The 21,257-nt window shown below is 60.5% G+C and overlaps 1 protein-coding gene across 1 annotated transcript in view; it reads left to right on the top strand.

The window, feature by feature from the left end:
- Positions 1–16,872, top strand: part of CD2BP2 (CD2 cytoplasmic tail binding protein 2) — a 19,182-nt gene extending 2,310 nt beyond the window's left edge. The window contains exons 2-7 of the mRNA XM_040656836.1: positions 1,893–2,129; positions 3,979–4,041; positions 8,052–8,217; positions 10,758–11,092; positions 13,043–13,113; positions 16,646–16,872. Coding sequence (XP_040512770.1) covers positions 1,893–2,129; positions 3,979–4,041; positions 8,052–8,217; positions 10,758–11,092; positions 13,043–13,113; positions 16,646–16,756 — 983 coding nt within the window. The 3' untranslated portion in view covers positions 16,757–16,872. The remainder of the gene's footprint in view (positions 1–1,892; positions 2,130–3,978; positions 4,042–8,051; positions 8,218–10,757; positions 11,093–13,042; positions 13,114–16,645) is intronic.
- Positions 16,873–21,257: the final 4,385 nt, after the last annotated feature.

Raw genomic sequence — 21,257 nt, forward strand, 5'->3', positions numbered from 1 at the left:
GGGGAGTATGGGGTCATAGGGGGGGATATGGGGTCATGGGGGGGAGTATGGGGGGATATGGGGGGGCTGTGGGGTCCTATGGGGGGATATGGGGTCATAGGGGGGATATGGGGTCATGGGGGGGGGGGTATGGGGTCATATGGGGGGGATATGGGGTCATATGGGGGGATATGGGGTCATATGGGGGGGATATGGGGGGATATGGGGTCATATGGGGGGATATGGGGGGATATTGGGTCATGGGGGGGTATGGGGTCATATGGGGGGGGGATGGGGGGGCTGTTGGGTCATAGGGGGGGATATGGGGGGATATGGGGTCATGGGGGGAGTATGGGGGGATATGGGGTCGGGCGGGGGGAGTATGGGGGAATATGGGGTTGGGGGGGGATATGGGGTGGCTGTGGGGTCAGAGCGGGGGGATATGGGGGGATATGGGATCATAGGGAGGGAGTATGGGGTCATATGGGGGGATATGGGTCGTATGGGGGGGATATGGGGTCATGGGGGGGGATATGGGGTCATAGGGAGTGTCTGTGGGGTCATATAGGGGGGTATGGGGGAGATAGGGGGTCATAGGGGGGGAGTATGGGGGGATATGGGGTCATAGGGGGTGGCTGTGGGGTGATGCCACTGTCTCCCCATCTTCCCCCCCCCCTTTCTGCCCCACCGCCCCCCCATTTCTCCCTCCTTCTGCCCCCCCTTTCTGCCCCACCGCCCCCCATTTCTCCCCCTTTCTGCCCCACTGCCCCCCATTTCTCCCCCTTTCTGCCCCACTGCCCCCTCTTTCTCCCCCCCTTTCTGCCCCACTGCCCCCCATTTCTCCCCCTCCAATATTACCCCACTGCCCCCCTTTCTTCCCCCTGACGCCCCCTTTCTGCCCCACTTCCCCCCCCTTTATCCCCCCCATTTCTCCCCCCCTTTCTGCCCCACTGCCCCCCCTTTCTGCCCCCCTTTCTGCCCCACTGCCCCCCATTTCTCCCCCCCATTTCCCCCCCCTTTCTGCCCCACTGCCCCCCCTTTCTTCCCCCCCTTTCTCCCCCCCTTTCTGCCCCACTGCCCCCCCTTTATCCTCCCATTTCTCCCCCTTTCTGCCCCACTGCCCCCCCTTTCTGCCCCCCTTTCTGCCCCACTGCCCCCCCATTTCTCCCCCCCTTTCTGCCCCCCTTTCTGCCCCACTGCCCCCCCCTTTCTTCCCCCCATTTCTCCCCCCCTTTCTGCCCCACTGCCCCCCATTTCTCCCCCCCTTTTTGCCCCCTCTTTCTGCCCCACTGCCCCCCCTTTCTCCCCCATTTCTCCCCCCTTCTCCCCCCCTTTCTGCCCCCCCCTTTCTGCCCCACCGCCCCCCCTTTCTCCCCCTTTCTGCCCCACCGCCCCCCCACTTCTCCCCCCCTTTCTGCCCCACTGCCCCCCTTTTCTCCCCCCCTTTCTGCCCCACTGCCCCCCCATTTCTCCCCCCCCAATATTACCCCACTGCCCCCTTTGCTTCCCCCTGATGCCCCCTTTCTGCCCCACTGCCCCCCCCTTTCTCCCCCCCTTTCTGCCCCACTGCCCCCATTTCTCCCCCTTCTGCCCCACTGCCCCCTTTCTCCCCCCCTTTCTGCCCCACCGCCCCCCCAATTTCTCCCCCCCTTTCTGCCCCACTGCCCCCCCCTTTCTCTCCCCCTTTCTCCCCCCTTCTCCCCCCCTTTCTGCCCCACTGCCCCCCCATTTCTTCCCCCTTTCTGCCCCCCCTTTCTGCCCCATTGCCCCCCCATTTCTCCCCCCCCACTATTACCCCACCGCCCCCCTTGCTGCCCCCCGACGCCCCCTTTCTGCCCCACTTCCCCCCCCTTTCTCCCCCCCCCCCAATACTACCCCACTGACGCCCCCCCCCTTCACTTCCTGCCCCACAGATGGAGCTCCACAGCCGCCCCCCCCGCGTCCCCCCCCCCCCAAATCCCCCCCGATTCCGAAGTTCCCCCCCCCGCCCCCCCCGGAGCCGCTGCTTCGCTCCCTGGTGGCGCTCCTCCGCCCCACTGAAACCGTGGGGGGGGCACTGAGGCGCCTGGGGGGGGTCCTGGCTGCCGGGGGGGGGCGGCGCCGGGGGGCGGCCAGGAGAGGAGGGGGGGGGCAGCGCCGAGGGAACAGAGGTGAGATTGGGGGGGGGATGAGGGGGGAATTGGGGTTGGGGGGGTGGGGGGTTCGATGTGGGGCTGGGGGGGGGTCAGTGTGGGGATGGGGGGGTCACTGTGGGGCCGGGGGTCCCATAATGGGGCTGGGGGGGTCAATGTGGGGCCGGGGGGGGTCACTGTGGGGCTGGGGGGGTCAATGTGGGGATGGGGGGGTCACTATGGGGCCGGGGGTCCCATAATGGGGCTGGGGGGGTCAATGTGGGGCCGGGGGGGGGGTCAGTGTGGGGCCGGGGGTCCTGATGTAGGGCTGGGGGGGGTCACTATGGGTCTGGGGGTCCCGATGTGGTTCTGGGGGTCCCAATATGGGGCTGGGGGGGGTCACTATGGGGCTTGGGGGGGGGTCAATGTGGGGCTGGGGGGTCCCGATGTGGGGCTGGGGGGGTCACTATGGGGTCGGGGGTCCCAATATGGGGCTGGGGGGGGGGTCAATGTGGGGCTGGGGGGGTCACTATGGGCCCGGGGGTCCCAATATGGGGCTGGGGGGAGGTCAGTGTGGGGCTGGGGGGTCACTATGGGGCCGGGGGTCCTGATGTTGGGCTGAAGGTCCCAATATGGGGCCAGGGGGGGGTCCTGATGTGGGGCTAGGGGGTCCCAATATGGGGCTGGGGGTCCCGATGTGGGGCTGAAGGTCCCAGTATGGGGCTGGGGGGGGCTCAATGTTGGGCAGGGGGGGTCACTATGGGGCTGGGGGGGGTCAATGTCGGGCTGGGGGGGTCGCTATGGGGCTGGGGGGGGGGTCAATGTGGGTCCGGGGGGGTCAATGTGGGTCTTAGGTCACTATGGGGCTGGGGGGGGTCAATGTGGGGTCGGGGGGTCCTGATGTGGGGCTGAAGGTTCCAATATGGGGCTGGGGGGGTCAATGTGGGTCTGGGGGTCCCAATGTGGGGCTGAGGGTCCCGATGTGGGGCTGAGGAAGGGTCACTATGGGGCCGGGGGGGTCACTGAGGGGCTGGAGGTCCCGATGTGGGTCCTGGGGGGTCATTGGGGGTCACTATGGGGCTGGGGGGGTCAATATGGGGCCGGGGAGGGTCACTATGGGGCCGGGGGGGGTCAATGTGGGTCCGGGGGGGTCAATGTGGGGCCGGGGGGGGTCACTATGGGTCCGGGGGGGTCGCTATGGGTCCGGGGGGGTCAATATGGGGCCGGGGGGGTCGCTATGGGGCTGGGGGGGTCACTATGGGGCCGGGGGGGTCGCTATGGGGCCGGGGGGGTCAATGTGGGTCCGGGGGGGTCAATGTGGGTCCGGGGGGGTCGCTATGGGGCCGGGGGGGTCCCAATATGGGGCTGGGGGGGTCATTGGGGGTCACTATGGGGCTGGGGGGGTCACTATGGGGCCGGGGGGGTCGCTATGGGGCCGGGGGGGGTCACTATGGGTCCGGGGGGGTCGCTATGGGGCCGGGGGGGTCGCTATGGGTCCGGGGGGGTCAATATGGGGCCGGGGGGGTCGCTATGGGGCTGGGGGGGTCACTATGGGGCCGGGGGGGTCGCTATGGGGCCGGGGGGGTCAATGTGGGTCCGGGGGGGTCAATGTGGGTCCGGGGGGGTCGCTATGGGGCCGGGGGGGTCCCAATATGGGGCTGGGGGGGTCATTGGGGGTCACTATGGGGCTGGGGGGGTCACTATGGGGCCGGGGGGGTCGCTATGGGGCCGGGGGGGGTCACTATGGGGCCGGGGGGGTCGCTATGGGGCCGGGGGGGGTCAATGTGGGGCCGGGGGGGTCGCTATGGGGCCGGGGGGGGTCAATGTGGGGCCGGGGGGGTCGCTATGGGGCCGGGGGTCCCCGCGGTGACGGCGGCGGTTGGCGCAGGCGGTGCCGGAGGTGGCAGCAGCGGTGGCGGCGATGAGGGGGGGGGCGACGGAGGTGACAAAGGTGAGGGGGGGGGGGGACAGTGGGGGGGGACAGAGGTGACAATGGGGGGGGGACAATGGGGGTGACAGTGGGGGGTGGACAGGTGATGGGGGGGTGACAATGGGGTGACAATAGGGGTGACAATGGGGGGGGTGACAGTGGGGGAGGTGACAATGGGGGGGTGATAACGTGGGGGTGACAGTGGGGGGGTGACAATGGGGGGTGATAATGGGGGGGGACAATGGGGGGTGACAGTGGGGGGGGGACAGTGGTGACAATGGGGGGGACAATAGGGGAGGGTGACAATGGGGGGGACAACGGGGGGGACAATGGGGGGTGACAGTGGGGGGGGACAGTGGGGGGTCACAATGGGGGGGGTGACGGGGGGGCAATGGGGGGGGACAGTGGGGGGGGACAATGGGGGGTGACAGAGGTGACAATGGGGGGGGACGATGGGGGCAGTGATAACGGGGGGGTGGACAGGTGATGGGGGGGTGACAATGGGGGGGTGACGGGGGGGGATAATGGGGTGATAACGGGGGGGTGACAATGGGGGGTGACAGTGGGGGAGGTGACAATGGGGGGGTGATAACGTGGGGGTGACAGTGGGGGGGGACAGTGGGGGGGTGACAATGGGGGGGTGATAACGTGGGGGTGACAATGGGGGGTGACAGTGGGGGGGGACAGTGGTGACAATGGGGGGGACAATGGGGAGGGTGACAATGGGGGGGACAATGGGGGGTGACAGTGGGGGGGGACAATGGGGGGGTGACAGGTGATGGGGGGGTGACAATGGGGGGGGACAGAGGTGACAATGGGGGGGGTGACAGTGGGGGGGTGACATTGGGGTGACAATGGGGGGGGGCGACAATGGGGGGGTGATAACGGGGGGTGACAGTGGGGGGCTGACATTGTGGGGTGACATTGTGGGGTGACAGAGGTGATGGGGGGGTGACAATGGAGTGACAATAGGGGGGACAATGGGGGGTAACAGTGGGGGGGTGACAATGGGGGGTGACATTGGGGGGGGTGACAGGTGACAATGGGGGGGTGACGGGGGGGCAATTGGGGGGGGACAATGGGGGGGTGATAACGGGGGGGGACAATGGGGGGTGACAGAGGTGACAATGGGGGGGTGACAGTGGGAGGGGACAATGGGGGGGTAACGGGGGGGGGACAATGGGAGGGGACAATTGGGGGTGACAATGGGGGGTGACAGTGGGGGGGTGGCAGTTGGGGGGGACAATGGGGGGGGGTGACAATGAGGGGGTGACAATGGGGGGTGACAATAGGGGAGACAATGGGAGAGGGTGACAGTGTGGGGGGTGACAACGGGGGGGTGACAATGGGGGAGGGTGACAATGGGGGGGTGACAGCATGGGTGAAATCGGGGGGTGGCAGTGGGGTAACAATGGGGGGGTGACAGTGGGTCCCAATGGCTCCAATGGCTCCAATGGTCCCAATGGCTCCAATGGTCCCAATGCCCCCTCAGATCCCAATGGCTCCAATGGTCCCAATGGCTCCAATGGTCCCAATGGCTCCAATGGTCCCAATGGCCCCAATGGCTCCAATGATCCCAATGGCTCCAATGGTCCCAATGGCTCCAATGATCCCAATGGTCCCAATGGTTCCAATGGTCCCAATGGTCCCAATGGTCCCAATGGCTCCAATGGCTCCAATGGTCCCAATGGCTCCAATGGCTCCAATGGCTCCAATGGTCCCAATGGCTCCAATGATCCCAATGGTCCCAATGGCTCCAATGATCCCAATGGTCCCAATGGTCCCAATGGCTCCAATGGCTCCAATGGCTCCAATGGTCCCAATGGCTCCAATGATCCCAATGGTCCCAATGGCTCCAATGATCCCAATGGTCCCAATGGTCCCAATGGCTCCAATGGCTCCAATGGCTCCAATGGTCCCAATGGCTCCAATGATCCCAATGGTCCCAATGGCTCCAATGATCCCAATGGCCCCAATGGCTCCAATGATCCCAATGGCTCCAATGGTCCCAATGGCTCCAATGGTCCCAATGGCTCCAATGGTCCCAATGGCTCCAATGGTCCCAATGGTCCCAATGGTCCCAATGGCTCCAATGGTCCCAATGGCTCCAATGATCCCAATGGTCCCAATGGTCCCAATGGTCCCAGTGGTCCCAATGGTCCCAATGGCACCCAATGGCTCCGATGGTCCCAATGGCTCCAATGGTCCCAATGGCTCCAATGATCCCAATGGTCCCAATGGCTCCAATGGTCCCAATGGCTCCAATGATCCCAATGGTCCCAATGGTCCCAATGGTCCCAATGGCTCCAATGGTCCCAATGGTCCCAATGGTCCCAATGGCTCCAATGGTCCCAATGGCTCCAATGATCCCAATGGTCCCAATGGCCCCAATGGCTCCAATGGTCCCAATGGCCCCAATGGCTCCAATGGTCCCAATGGCTCCAATGGTCCCAATGGCCCCAATGGCTCCAATGGTCCCAATGGCTCCAATGGTCCCAATGGTCCCAATGGCTCCAATGGTCCCAATGGCCCCAATGGTCCCAATGACTCCAATGGTCCCAATGGCTCCAATGGTCCCAATGGTCCCAATGGTCCCAATGGCTCCAATGGTCCCAATGGTCCCAATGGCTCCGATGGTCCCAATGGCTCCGATGGTCCCAATGGTCCCAATGGCTCCAATGGTCCCAATGGCTCCAATGGTCCCAATGGTCCCAATGGCTCCGATGGTCCCAATGGCTCCGATGGTCCCAATGGCTCCAATGGTCCCAATGGCTCCAATGGCTCCGATGGTCCCAATGGTCCCAATGGCTCCGATGGTCCCAATGGCTCCAATGGCTCCGATGGTCCCAATGGCTCCGATGGTCCCAATGGTCCCAATGGTCCCAATGGCTCCAATGGTCCCAATGGTCCCAGTGGTCCCAATGCTCCCTCAGGTCCCGATGGCTCCAATGGTCCCAATGGTCCCAATGTCCCCACAGGTCCCAATGGCTCCAATGGTCCCAATGTCCCCACAGGTCCCGATGGCTCCAATGCTTCCTATACCCCTTCAGGTCCCAATGGTCCCAATGGTCCCAATGTCCCCTCAGGTCCCGATGGCTCCAATGCTTCCTATACCCCCTCAGGTCCCGATGGCTCCAATGGTCCCAATGTCCCCACAGGTCCCAATGGCTCCAATGCTTCCTATACCCCCTCAGGTCCCGATGGCTCCAATGCTTCCTATACCCCTTCAGGTCCCAATGGCTCCAATGGTCCCAATGTCCCCTCAGGTCCCGATGGCTCCAATGCTTCCGATACCCCCTCAGATCCCAATGGCTCCAATGGTCCCAATGGTCCCAATGTCCCCACAGGTCCCCATGGCTCCAATGCTTCCTATACCCCCTCAGGTCCCGATGGCTCCAATGCTTCCTATACCCCCTCAGATCCCAATGGCTCCAATGGTCCCAATGGTCCCAATGCCTCCTCAGGTCCCAGTGGTCCCAATGGTCCCATTGGTCCCAATGCCCCCTCAGGTCCCAATGGCTCCAATGGTCCCAATGGTCCCAATGTCCCCACAGGTCCCCATGGCTCCAATGCTTCCTATACCCCCTCAGGTCCCAATGGCTCCAATGCTTCCTATACCCCCTCAGGTCCCCATGGCTCCAATGCTTCCTATACCCCCTCAGGTCCCGATGGCTCCAATGCTTCCTATACCCCCTCAGGTCCCGATGGCTCCAATGCTTCCTATACCCCCTCAGGTCCCAATGGCTCCAATGCTTCCTATACCCCCTCAGGTCCCGATGGCTCCAATGCTTCCTGTACCCCCTCAGGTCCCGATGGCTCCAATGCTTCCTATACCCCCTCAGATCCCAATGGTCCCAATGGTCCCAATGTCCCCTCAGGTCCCGATGGCTCCAATGCTTCCTGTACCCCCACAGGTCCCCATGGCTCCAATGCTTCCTGTACCCCCTCAGGTCCCGATGGCTCCAATGGTCCCAATGGTCCCAATGCTCCCTCAGGTCCCCATGGCTCCAATGCTTCCTGTACCCCCTCAGGTCCCGATGGTGGTCCCGGTGAGGCGGCGGTGAGCGCTCGCGCTGAGCTGGAGGCGCTGGTGGAGGCGGCGGACGCGCTGGTGGCGCACGGACAGCACGGCGTCTACGGGGACAGCAGGGAGAGACTGCAGCTGCGGCTCACCGCCCTCCGACGGGGGGCGCACAGGTGGGACACACTGCCGTGCACCGGGAGACACTGCGGGACACATGGGGACACACTGGGATGCATTGGGACACATAGAGACCCATAGAGACACATAGGGACGCATTGGGACACATAGAGACCCATAGGGATGCATTGGGACACATAGAGAGCCATAGGGACACATAAGGATGCATAGAGACACATAGAGACCCATAGGGATGCATAGGGACACATAGGGACACATAGGGATGCATTGGGACACATAGGGACGCATTGGGATGCATAGCGGGACCCATAGGGACGCATTGGGACCCATAGAGACACATAGGGATGCATTGGGACACATAGAGACCCATAGGGATGCATTGGGACACATAGAGACACATAGGGATGCATTGGGACACATAGGGACACATAGGGACGCATTGGGACACATAGAGACCCATAGGGATGCATTGGGACACATAGGGACACATAGGGATGCATTGGGACACATAGGGACGCATTGGGACACATAGAGACCCATAGGGATGCATTGGGACACATAGAGACCCATAAGGATGCATAGGGACACATAGAGACCCATAGGGATGCACTGGGGCACATAGAGACCCATAGGGATGCATAGGGACACATAGAGACCCATAGGGATGCATTGGGACACATAGAGACACATAGGTATGCATTGGGACACATAGGGACGCATTGGGACACATAGAGACCCATAGGGATGCATAGGGACACATAGAGACCCATAGGGATGCATTGGGACACATAGAGAGCCATAGGGATGCATTGGAACACATAGAGACACATAGGTATGCATTGGGACACATAGGGACGCATTGGGACACATAGAGACCCATAGGGATGCATTGGGACACATAGAGACCCATAGGGATGCATTGGGACACATAGAGACACATAGGGATGCATTGGGACACATAGAGACACATAGGGACACATAGGGATGCATTGAGATGCATAGCGGGACCCATAGGGATGCATAGCGGGACCCATAGGGATGCATAGCGGGACCCATAGGGATGCATTGGGACACATAGGGACACATAGGGATGCACTGAGACACATAGGGATGCATTGGGACACATAGGAACGCATTGGGATGCCTTCGGACACATAGAAACCCATAGGGACACATAGGGACACACTGGGATGCCTTGGGACACATAGAGACACATAGGGACCCATAGGGACGCATAGGGATGCATTGGGACACATAGGGATGCATTGAGATGCATAGCGGGACCCATAGGGATGCATTGGGACACGTAGGGACACATAGGGACACATAGGGATGCACTGGGACACATAGAGACACATAGAGACACATAGGGATGCATTGGGACGCATAGGGACGCAGTGGGACACATAGAGACCCATAGGGATGCATAGCGGGACCGTAGGGACACATAGAGACACATAGGAATGCATAGGGATACATAGAGGGACCCATAGGGATGCATTGGGACACATAGAGACACATAGGGAAACATAGGGACACATAGAGACACATAGGGACACATAGGGATGCATTGAGATGCATAGCGGGACCCATAGGGATGCATAGCGGGACCCATAGGGATGCATAGCGGGACCCATAGGGATGCATTGGGACACATAGGGACACATAGGGATGCACTGAGACACATAGGGATGCATTGGGACACATAGGAACGCATTGGGATGCCTTCGGACACATAGAAACCCATAGGGACACATAGGGACACACTGGGATGCCTTGGGACACATAGAGACACATAGGGACCCATAGGGACGCATAGGGACGCATTGGGACACATAAGGATACATAGGGACACACTGGGACACATAGAGACCCATAGGGACACATAGGGATGCATTGGGACACATAGGGATGCATTGAGATGCATAGCGGGACCCATAGGGATGCATTGGGACACGTAGGGACACATAGGGACACATAGGGATGCATTGGGACACATAGGGATGCATTGAGATGCATAGCGGGACCCATAGGGATGCATAGCGGGACCCATAGGGATGCATTGGGACACATAGGGACACATAGGGACACATAGGGATGCATTGGGACGCATAGGGACACATAGGGACACATAGGGATGCATTGGGACACATAGGGACCCATAGGGACGCATTGGGACACATAGGGATGCATTGGGACACATAGGGACGCATTGGGACCCATAGGGACACATAGAGACACATAGGGACACATGGGGATGCATTGGGACACATAGAGACCCCAATGCCACCCCATAGCACCCCAGTGTCACCCAATGCCACTCCAGTGTCACCCCGTAGCACCCCAATCTCACCCAATGGCACCCAATGCCACCCCATAGCACCCCAATGTCACCCCGTAACACCCCAATGTCACCCAATGCCACCCACTGTCACCCCAATGTCACCCCATGGCACCCCATAGCACCCCAATGTCACCCCATAGCACCCCAATGTCACCCAATGCCACCCCATAGCACCCCAATGTGACCCCATAGCACCCCAATGTGACCCCAAATGTCCCCCCCCTCTCACAGCAGCGCATCAGTGGGGCGCGGTGACGGTGACGGTGACGGTGACGGTGGCGGTCCCAGCCGTGCCCGAGCAGAGCCGATAGACATGTTTGCGGAGGAGGAGGGGGAGGGGGAACAGGCGGTGGAGGACCAACAGGCGGTGGAGGACCGAGCCCTGGAGGACCGAGGCCTGGAGGACCAGCAGGCCCTGGAGGACCGAGGCCTGGAGGACCGACAGGCCTTGGAGGACCGAGCCCTGGAGGACCGAGGCCTGGAGGACCAACAGGCCTTGGAGGACCGAGGCCTGGAGGACCAACAGGCCTTGGAGGACCGAGGCCTGGAGGACCAACAGGCGGAGGGTGAGGGCACATTGAGGGGACCGGAGTGGATTTTTGGGGTCATTCTGGGGGGTTTTGAGGTTCTTTTTTGGGGTCTTCCGGGGTTTTTTTGGGGGGTGTTTGTTTGGGGGGCGGTTTTGGGGCCATTTGGGGTCTTTTTGGCATTGTTTTTAGGGTCGTTTTGGGGGTATTTGGGGTTATTTGGGGGTTCCGTTTGGGGTCGTTTTGGGGTCTTCTCAGAGGTTCCTTTTGGGGGTTCCATTTGGGGTCTTTTGGGGGTTCTTTTGGGGGTTATTTGGGGTCTTTTGGGGGTTCTTTTTGGGATCATTTTTGGGGTCTTCTGGGGTCGTTTTTGGGGTCATTTTGGGGGTCCTTGGGGTCCTTTTTGGGGGTTCCATTTGGGGTCATTTTGGGGTCTTCTTAGAGGTTCTTTTGGGGTTTTTGGGGTCTTCTGGGGTCGTTTTTGGGATCATTTTGGGGGCCTTTGGGGTTATTTGGGGGTTCCATTTGGGGTCATTTTGGGGGTCTTTGGGGTCCTTTTTGGGGGTTCCGTTTGGGGTCGTTTCGGGGTCTTCTCAGAGGTCCCTTTTGGGGGTTTTTGGGGTCTTTTGGGGGTTCTTTTTGGGATCACTTTTGGGGTCTTCTGGGGTCGTTTTTGGGGTTATTTTGGGGGTCTTTGGGGTTATTTGGGGTTGTTTTGGGGTCTTCTCAGAGGTTCTTTTGGGGGTTATTTGGGGTCTTTTGGGGGTTCTTTTTGGGATCACTTTTGGGGTCTTCTGGGGGCGTTTTTGGGGTCATTTTGGGGTCTTGGGGTCATTTTGGGGGTTCTTTTTGGGATCATTTTTGGGGTCTTCTGGGGTCGTTTTTGGGGTCATTTGGGGGGTCTTTGGGGTTATTTGGGGGTTCCATTTGGGGGTCTTTGGGGTCCTTTTTGGGGGTTCCATTTGGGGTCATTTTGGGGTCTTCTCAGAGGTTCTTTTGGGGTTTTTGGGGTCTTCTGGGGTCGTTTTTGGGGTCATTTGGGGGGTCTTTGGGGTTATTTGGGGGTTCCATTTGGGTTCATTTTGGGGTCTTGGGGTCATTTTGGGGGTTCTTTTTGGGATCATTTTTGGGGTCTTCTGGGGTCGTTTTTGGGGTCATTTTGGGGGTCTTTGGGGTTATTTGGGGGTTCCATTTGGGTTCATTTTGGGGTCTTGGGGTCATTTTGGGGGTTCTTTTTGGGATCATTTTTGGGGTCTTCTCAGAGGTCCCTTTTGGGGGTTATTTGGGGTCTTTTGGGGGTTCTTTTTGGGATCATTTTTGGGGTCTTCTGGGGTCGTTTTTGGGGTCGTTTGGGGGTCTTGGAGTCATTTGGGGGATCTTTGGGATTATTTGCGGGTTCCTTTTAGGGTCATTTTTGGGTCATTTGGGGGTTTCCTTTTGGGGTCGTTTTTGGGGGTCATTTTTGGGGGGGGTTTGGGGTCATCTGGGGGTCATTTTGGGATCATTTGAGGTCTTTTGGGGTCGTTTCTGGGGTTTTTTGGGGGGCTTTTGGGGTCTTTTGGGGGGTTCATTTTAGGGTCGTTTTGGGGGTCTTTGGGGTTTTCCTTTTGGGGTCTTTTGGGGTCTTTTGGAGGTCTCTTTTAGGGTCGTTTTGGGGGGGTTTCCTTTTGGGGTTCTTTTGGGGTCTTTCGGGGGTTCATTTTAGGGTCGTTTTTGGGGTCTTTTGGGGGTTCTTTTTGGGAGGCTTTTGGGGTTTGGGGGTCTTTCGGGGGTTTCTTTTAGGATCATTTTTGGGATCTATGGAGGGTTTCCTTTTGGGGTCCTTTTGGGGCTTCATTTGGGGGTTATTTTGGGGTCATTTTTGGGGTCTTTGGGGGGGGTTTCTTTTTGGGGTCGTTTTGGGGGATTTGGGGATCATTTTCAGGGGACTTCTGGGGTCATTTGGGGGAATTTTGGGGGTCTCATTGCCATCCCCCCCCCCCCAACCAGAGGTGATGTGGGAATACAAATGGGAGGAGAGCGCCCGACTCTACGGCCCCTTCAGCAGCGCCCAAATGCAGGTGGGACCCCCAAATATGGGGCTGGGAACCCCAAAAATGGGGCTGGGAACCCCAAAATGGGGCTGGGAACCCCAAATGGGGCTGGGACCCCCAAATATGGGGCTGGGAACCCCCAAATATGGGGCTGGGAACCCCAAAATGGGGCTGGGAACCCCAAATATGGGGATGGGAACCCCCAAATATGGGGCTGGGAACCCCAAATATGGGGCTGGGACCCCCAAATATGGGGATGGGAACCCCCAAAATGGGGCTGGGAACCCTAAAAATGGGGTGGGAACCCCCAAATATGGGGATGGGACCACAAAAATGGGGCTGGGAACCCCCAAAAATGGGGCTGGGAACCCCAAAATGGGGCTGGGAATTCCAAATAGGGGGCTGGGAATCCCAAAATGGGGCTGGGAACCCCCAAATATGGGTCTGGGAACCCCAAAATGGGGCTGGGACCCCGAAATATGGGGCTGGGACCACAAAAATGGGGATGGGAACCCCCAAAATGGGACTGGGACCGCCAAAATGTGGGGCTGGGACCACAAAAATGGGGCTTGGAACCCCCAAATATGGGGCTGGGACCCCCAAAATGTGGGGATGGGAACCCCCAAAATGGGGCTGGGAACCCCAAATATGGGGCTGGGACCCCCAAAATGGGGCTGGGAACCCCAGAAGTGGGGCTGGGAACCCCAGAATGGGGCAGGGAACCCCAAATATGGGGATGGGAACCCCCAAATATGGGGCTGGGACCCCCAAAATGGGGCTGGGAACCCCCAAATATGGGGCTGGGAACCCCAAAATGGGGCTGGGAACCCCAGAATAGGGCTGGGACCCCCAAAAGTGGGTCTGGGACCCCCAAATATGGGGCTGGGAACCCCAAAAATGGGGCTGGGAACGCCAAAAGTGGGTCTGGGAACCCCAGAATGGGGCTGGGAATCCCAAATATGGGGCTGGAAAACCCCAAAATGGTGCTGGGAACCCTAAAAATGGGGTGGGAACCCCTAAATATGGGGATGGGAACCCCCAAATATGGGTCTGGGAACCCCAAAATGGGGCTGGGAACCCCCAAAAATGGGGCTGGGAACCCCAAAATGGGGCTGGGAATCCCAAAATGGGGATGGGAAGCCCCAAAATGGGGCTGGGAACCCCAAAATGGATCTGGGAACCCCCAAAAATGGGACTGGCAACCCCCAAAAATGGGTCTGGGAACCCCAAAATGGGGCTGGGAATCCCAAAATGGATCTGGGAACCCCAAAAATGGGACTGGGAACCCCCAAAATGGGTCTGGGAGCCCCAAAAATGGGGCTGGGAACGCCAACAATTTTGGCCTCTGAACCCCCATTTTTGGCTTCAGACCCCCCAATTTTGGCCTCAGACCCCCACTTTTGGCTTCAGCCCCCCCAATTTTACCTTCAGCCCCCCCAATTTTGGGGCTCTGCACCCCAATTTTGGCCTTAGATCCCTCAATTTGGGGGCTCTGAACCCCAATTTGGGCTCTGCACCCCCATATTTGGCCTCAGCCCCCCCAATTTTGGGTTGCCCCCCGCCAATGTTACCCTCAGATCCCCACTTTTGGCTTCAGCCCCCCCCAATTTAACCTTCAGACCCCCCAATTTTGGGGCTCTGCACCCCAATTTTACCCTCAGACCCCCCAAATTTAGGGGCTCTGAACCCCAATTTGGGCTCTGCACCCCCATTTTTGGCCTCAGCCCCCTCAATTTTGGGTTGCCCCCCCCCAATTTTACCCCCAGACCCCCCCAATTTGGGGGCTCTGCACCCCCAATTTTGGGTTCAGCCCCCCCCTAGTTTAACCTTCAGACCCCCCCCAATTTTGGGGCTCTGCACCCCACTTTTGGCCTCAGACCCCCCAATTTTGGGGCTCTGCACCCCAATTTTACCCTCAGACCCCCCAAATTTAGGGGCTCTGAACCCCAATTTGGGCTCTGCACCCCCATTTTTGGCCTCAGCCCCCTCAATTTTGGGTTGCCCCCCCCCAATTTTACCCCCAGACCCCCCCAATTTGGGGGCTCTGCACCCCCAATTTTGGGTTCAGCCCCCCCCTAGTTTAACCTTCAGACCCCCCCCAATTTTGGGGCTCTGCACCCCACTTTTGGCCTCAGCCCCCCCAGTTTTGGGGCTCTGGACCCCAATTTTATCCTCAGACCCCCCAAATTTAGGGGCTCTGAACCCCAATTTGGGCTCTGCACCCCCATTTTTGGCCTCAGACCCCCCAATTTTGGGGCTATGCACCCCCATTTTTGGCCTCAGCCCCCCCAATTTCGGGTTGCCCCCCCCCAATTTTACCCTCAGACCCCCACTTTTGGCTTCAGCCCCCCCCCAATATTGGGGCTCTGCACCCCAATTTTGGGCCCAGCCCCCCCAATTTTGGCCTCTGAACCCCCATTTTTTACTTCAGATCCCCCATTTTTGGCCTCAGCCCCCCCAACTTTGGGTTGCCCCGCCCCAATGTTACCCTCAGACCCCCACTTTTGGCTTCAGCCCCCCCAATTTTACCCTCAGACCCCCCAATTTTGGGGCTCTGCACCCCAATTTTGGCCTCAGATCCCTCAATTTGGGGGCTCTGAACCCCAATTTGGGCTCTGCACCCCCATTTTTGGACTCAGCCCCCCCAATTTTGGGTTCAGCCCCCCCCAGTGTTACCCTCAGACCCCCACTTTTGGCTTCAGCCCCCCCCAATTTAACCTTCAGCCCCCCCAATTTTGGGGCTCTGCACCCCAATTTTACCCTCAGACCCCCCAAATTTAGGGGCTCTGAACCCCAATTTGGGCTCTGCACCCCCATTTTTGGCCTCAGCCCCCCCACTTTTGGCTTCAGCCCCCCCTAATTTTACCCTCAGACACCCCAATTTTGGGGCTCTGCACCCCCATTTTTGGCCTCAGCCCCCCCAATTTTGGGTTGCCCCCCCCCCCCAATGTTACCCTCAGACCCCCACTTTTGGCTTCAGCCCCCCCCCAATATTGGGGCTCTGCACCCCAATTTTGGGCCCAGCCCCCCCAATTTTGGCCTCTGAACCCCCATTTTTTACTTCAGATCCCCCATTTTTGGCCTCAGCCCCCCCAACTTTGGGTTTCCCCCCCCCCACTGTTACCCTCAGACCCCCACTTTTGGCTTCAGCCCCCCCAATTTTACCCTCAGACCCCCCAAATTTAGGGGCTCTGAACCCCAATTTGGGCTCTGCACCCCCATTTTTGATCTCAGCCCCCCCAATTTTGGGTTGCCCCCCCCCAAATGTTACCCTCAGACCCCCACTTTTGGCTTCAGCCCCCCCTAATTTTACCCTCAGACCCCCCAATTTTGGGGCTCTGCACCCCATTTTTGATCTCAGCCCCCCCAATTCTGGGTTGCCCCCCCCCAATGTTACCCTCAGACCCCCACTTTTGGCTTCAGCCCCCAATCATTTAACCCTCAGACCCCCCCCTCCCCCCCCAATTTTGGGGCTCTGCACCCCCATTTTTGGGGCTCCCCACTTCCGGCCCCCCCCCCCCCCCCCATAACCCCCCCCTTTCTTTTCCCCTTCCCATAGGCATGGACAGAGCAAGGTTATTTTGGGGGGGGGGTTTTGTGCCGCAGAGCCCGGAGCCCCCCCGGCCCATTCTACAGCTCCACCCGCATCGACTTCACCCTATACACGTGACCCCCCCCCCCCCCCCCCAAAATCGGGGGGGTGGGACCCCCAAAATCGGGGGGTGGACCCCCAAAATCGGGGGGGTGAAACCCCATAGAATGGGGGCTATTAAAGCTGTGTCCCAATGGGGGGGGTGAGTGGGGTTTTTTGGGGGGGAATGGGGGGGGGGGCTGAATTTGGGGGGGGGGGGGCGGAAATGGGGGGGAGGGGGGAAAAGAGGGGGGGTGAAAAGGGGGGGGGAGGGGGGAAACCCCCCAAATTTTGGGGTGAAATGGTGACAAATTGGGGATATTGAAGGGGGGGTCGTAAAGGGGGGGAGGGGGGATTTTGGGGGGGGGGGTTTGGGGTTGGGGGGGGGATTTGGGGGCACAGAGGGTGTTGGGATTGGGGGGAACCCCATAATAAGGGGGAAGCCCTTCTGCCCCACATCTGCCCCCCCTTCTGCCCCACATTTGCCCCCCTTCTGCCCCCCCCACCTCACATCTCCCCCTTCTGCCCCACATTTCCCCCCTTCTGCCCCCCCCACCCCACATCTCCCCCTTCTGCCCCACATCTGCCCCACATTTGCCCCCCTTTTGCCCCCCCCCACCCCACATCTCCCCCTTCTGCCCCACATCTGCCCCCCCTTCTGCCCCACATTTGCCCCCCTTTTGCCCCCCATCCCACATCTGCCCCCCCTTCTGCCCCACATTTGCCCCCCTTTTGCCCCCCCACCCCACATCTCCCCCTTCTGCCCCACATTTGCCCCCCTTTTGCCCCCCCCCACCCCACATCTCCCCCTTCTGCCCCACATTTCCCCCCTTCTGCCCCCCATCCCACATCTCCCCCCTTCTGCCCCACATCTGCCCCCCCTTCTGCCCCACATTTGCCCCCCTTTTGCCCCCCCCACCCCACATCTCCCCCTTCTGCCCCACATTTGCCCCCCTTCTGCCCCCCATCCCATATCTCCCTTCTGCCCCACATCTGCCCCCTCCTTCTGCCCCACATCTCTCTCCTTCTGCCCCACATCTTCCTCCCCCGCCCCACATCTCCCCCCTTCTGCCCCACATCTGCCCTCCTGCCCCACATATCCCCTTGTCTGCCCCACATCTCCCCCTTCTGCCCCACATCTGCCCCGCCACCCCACATATCCCCTCTTCTACCCCACATCTTCCTCCCCTGCCCCACATCTCCCCCCTTCTGCCCCACATTTCCCCTTTTCTGCCCCCCCTCTGCCCCACATATCCACTCTTCTGTCCCCCATCTCCCCCCTTCCGCCCCACATTTCCCCTTCTGCCCCACATTTCCCCCCTTCTGCCCCACATCTCCCCCCCTTCTGCTCCCCCACCCCACATCTCCCCCATCTGCCCCGCATTTGCCCTCTCCTCCCCCCAATCCCCCCCATCTTCTGCCCCACATCTCTCAAACCCATTTATCCTTTATTTTGGGGTGAAAAACAGCAATTTAGGGGCAAAAAGAGCACAGCTGCAGCCCCACACATCGGGGTCTGCCCCACACATTTCCCTTCCCCACCCCTCCAGCCCCACACGTGGCATCTGTGGGGCTCAGGGTCCCCAAATGTGGGGCTGGGGGGGGTCGGGGGTGGGGGGGCTCCTTTCAGCTTCAGTTCAACGGCGGCGGTTGTGGGGCACCCCATAGCGCCGTGGGGCAGAGCGTGGGGGGGGCTCAGGGTGACATCGCCGACGTCTGGGGGTGGGGGACCTGTGGGGGAAGCACAGCTGCCCCATAAGTAGCCCCCCTGCCCCATAAGTAGCTCCCCCTGCCCCATAGCTGCCCTATAAGTAGTCTCCATGCGCCATAGCTGCCCCATAAGTAGCCACTCCGCCCCATAAGTTGACCCTCTGCCCCATAAGTAGCCTCCCTGCCCTACAGCTTCCCCACAAGTGCCCCCCCCGCCCCATAGCTGCCCCATAAGTAGCCCCTCCTACCCTGTAAGTTGACCCCCTGCCCCATAAATAGCTCCCTCGCCCCATAGCTGCCCCGTAAGTAGCTCCTCTACCCCATAGCTGCCCCACAAGTGCCTCTCCTGCCCCATAAGTGCCCCACCCACCTGGAGCAGCCCGTTCTCCCATAGGCTCCACCCACCCCGGGGCAGCGTGTTCTCCTATAGGCCCAGCTTACCGCCAAGCCCCGCCCACCCGGAACAGCCCGTTCTCCTATTGGCTCCTCCTCCCACAATGCCCCACCCACCCCCTTCACCCCATCCTCTCATTGGCCCGCTTGAAGCCCCGCCCAACTAGACCAACTCGTTCTCCTATTGGCCAGCCCCCACCGGTAAGCCACGCCCAACTAGACCAACTCCTTCTCCTATTGGCCAGCCTCCACCGGTAAGCCACGCCCAACTAGACCAACCCGTTCTCCCATTGGCCACCCCCCACCAATAAGCCCCGCCCAGCTACACCAACCCATTCTCCCATTGGCCACCCCCCCCCCCCACCGCTAAGCCCCGCCTTTCCGGTTCAAGCCGCCCTCCCATTGGCCCGGCCGAAGCCCCGCCCACCTGGGGCAGCCCATTTCCGCCATATCGGTGGTCGTGGTGCAGCCCCAACGCCCGCAGCCGCGCGGCCGCCACCGCTTCCGGGAGGGAACGCTTCGGGGGCGGGGCTCTAAAAGGGGGGGGGGGGGATATGGGGCGCCCCATAGAAACCAACCGAGCACAGCCAGACCCATAGGGACACACGGAGACCCCATAGAGCCCCATAAATCCCATAGAGCCCCAGAGACCCCATAGAGACCCACAGAAGCCCCACAGAGCCCCATAGAAACCCCACAGAGCCCCATAGAAACCCCACAGAGACCCACAGAGCCCAGCAGAAACCCCATAGAGACCCATAGAGACCTCATAGAGACCCACAGAGCCCCATAGAAACCCCATAAAGACCCACAGAGCCCCAGAGAGACCCATAGAAACTCCAGAGAGACCCACAGAGCCCCATAGGAACCCCATAGAGACCCACAGAGCCCCATAGAAGCCCCATAGAGACCCCATAGAGCCCCATAGAGACCCACAGAGACCCCATAAAGCCCCACAGAGACTCCATAGAGCCCCATAGAAACCTAGAGACCCCATAAAATCCCCCAGAGCCCCATAGAAACCCCATAGAGCCCCATAGAAACCCACAGAGCCTCATAGAAACCCCATAGAGACCCACGGAGCCTCATAGAAGCCCCATAGAGCCCCAGAGAAACCCAGAGACCCCATAAAGCCCCACAGAAACTCCATAGAGCCCCATAGAGACCTAGAGACCCCATAGAATCCCCCAGAGCCCCATAGAAACCCCATAGAGACCCACAGAGCTCCATAGAGACCACACAGAGACCCATAGAAACCCCATAGAGACCCCATAAAGCCCCATAGAGACCCACAGAAACCCCCTAGAGCCCCATACAAACCCTAAAGAGACCCATAGAAGCCCCATAGAGACCCACAGAGACCCCATAAAGCCCCATAGAAACCCCATAGAGCCCCACAGAATCCCCATAGAGGCCCACAGCCTCCCATGAGCCTTTGCGCCTCCCATGATGCACCGGGGCAGGCCCGCCGCCATTTTGGGCCCCTTCCTCCACCCCCCAACGGCCCCCCCTCCCTCCCCGCCCCCAAACGACCCCGTGACCCCCCGCCCCGGTGACCACGTGACCCCACCGCCCCGGTGACCACGTGACCCCCCCACGACCCCCTCCTCACCCCTCTCCGCTCTCCGCTCTCCTCTTCCCGCGGCGGACGGAGTCCTCCAACATCCCGGCAGCCCCCGCGCGCGTCGCACCGCGCATGCGCGCCGCCGATGGCCCCGCCCACCCGCTCCCCCACCCCGGAAACCGCGCATGCGCACTTTCCTTATACGGCCCAATCTCCGCGCTGCGCATGCGTCGAGCGCGCCTCGCGGCGGCGCATGCGCAGTTGCAGAGCGAACGGGGCTACCCCACCGTCTGCGCATGCGCCGCTGCGGATCCGCTGCCCTCATTGCTTTCCAGCCCCCCCATAGACCCCCATAGACCCCCACTGCCCATAGACCCCCATAGACCCCCCAATATCCCCAGCCCCGCATTCCCCCCATAGACCCCCATTCTCCATTCCCCCCACAGACCCCCTTTCTCCCCCCATCCCCCCCTGCCCCCCAAATACCCCCACCCCCCCATAGACCCCCTTTCTCCCCACATCCCCCCCTCCCCCTCATAGAACCCCATCCCCCTCAGCCCCCCAAATACCCCCATCCCCCCCATAGATCCCCATTCCCCCCAGAGACCCCCATTCTCCCCACATCCCCCCCTCCCCCCCCATAAATCCCCATCCCCCTCAGCCCCCCAAATACCCCCATAGACCCCCATTCCCCCCATAGACTCCCATCCCTCCCCAGCTCCCCAAATACCCCCATTGCCCCCATAGACCCCCATTCCCCCCATAGACCCCCATCCCACCCATCCCCCCCATTCCCCCCATAGACCCTCATCCCCCCCCATCACCCCAAATACCCCCAGCCCCCATAGACCCCCATTCCCCCCATAGACCCCT

The sequence above is a fragment of the Gallus gallus genome (assembly GCF_016699485.2).
Source record: "Gallus gallus isolate bGalGal1 chromosome 36 unlocalized genomic scaffold, bGalGal1.mat.broiler.GRCg7b 36_unloc1, whole genome shotgun sequence".
In the NCBI taxonomy this organism is placed as follows: Eukaryota; Metazoa; Chordata; class Aves; order Galliformes; family Phasianidae; genus Gallus; species Gallus gallus.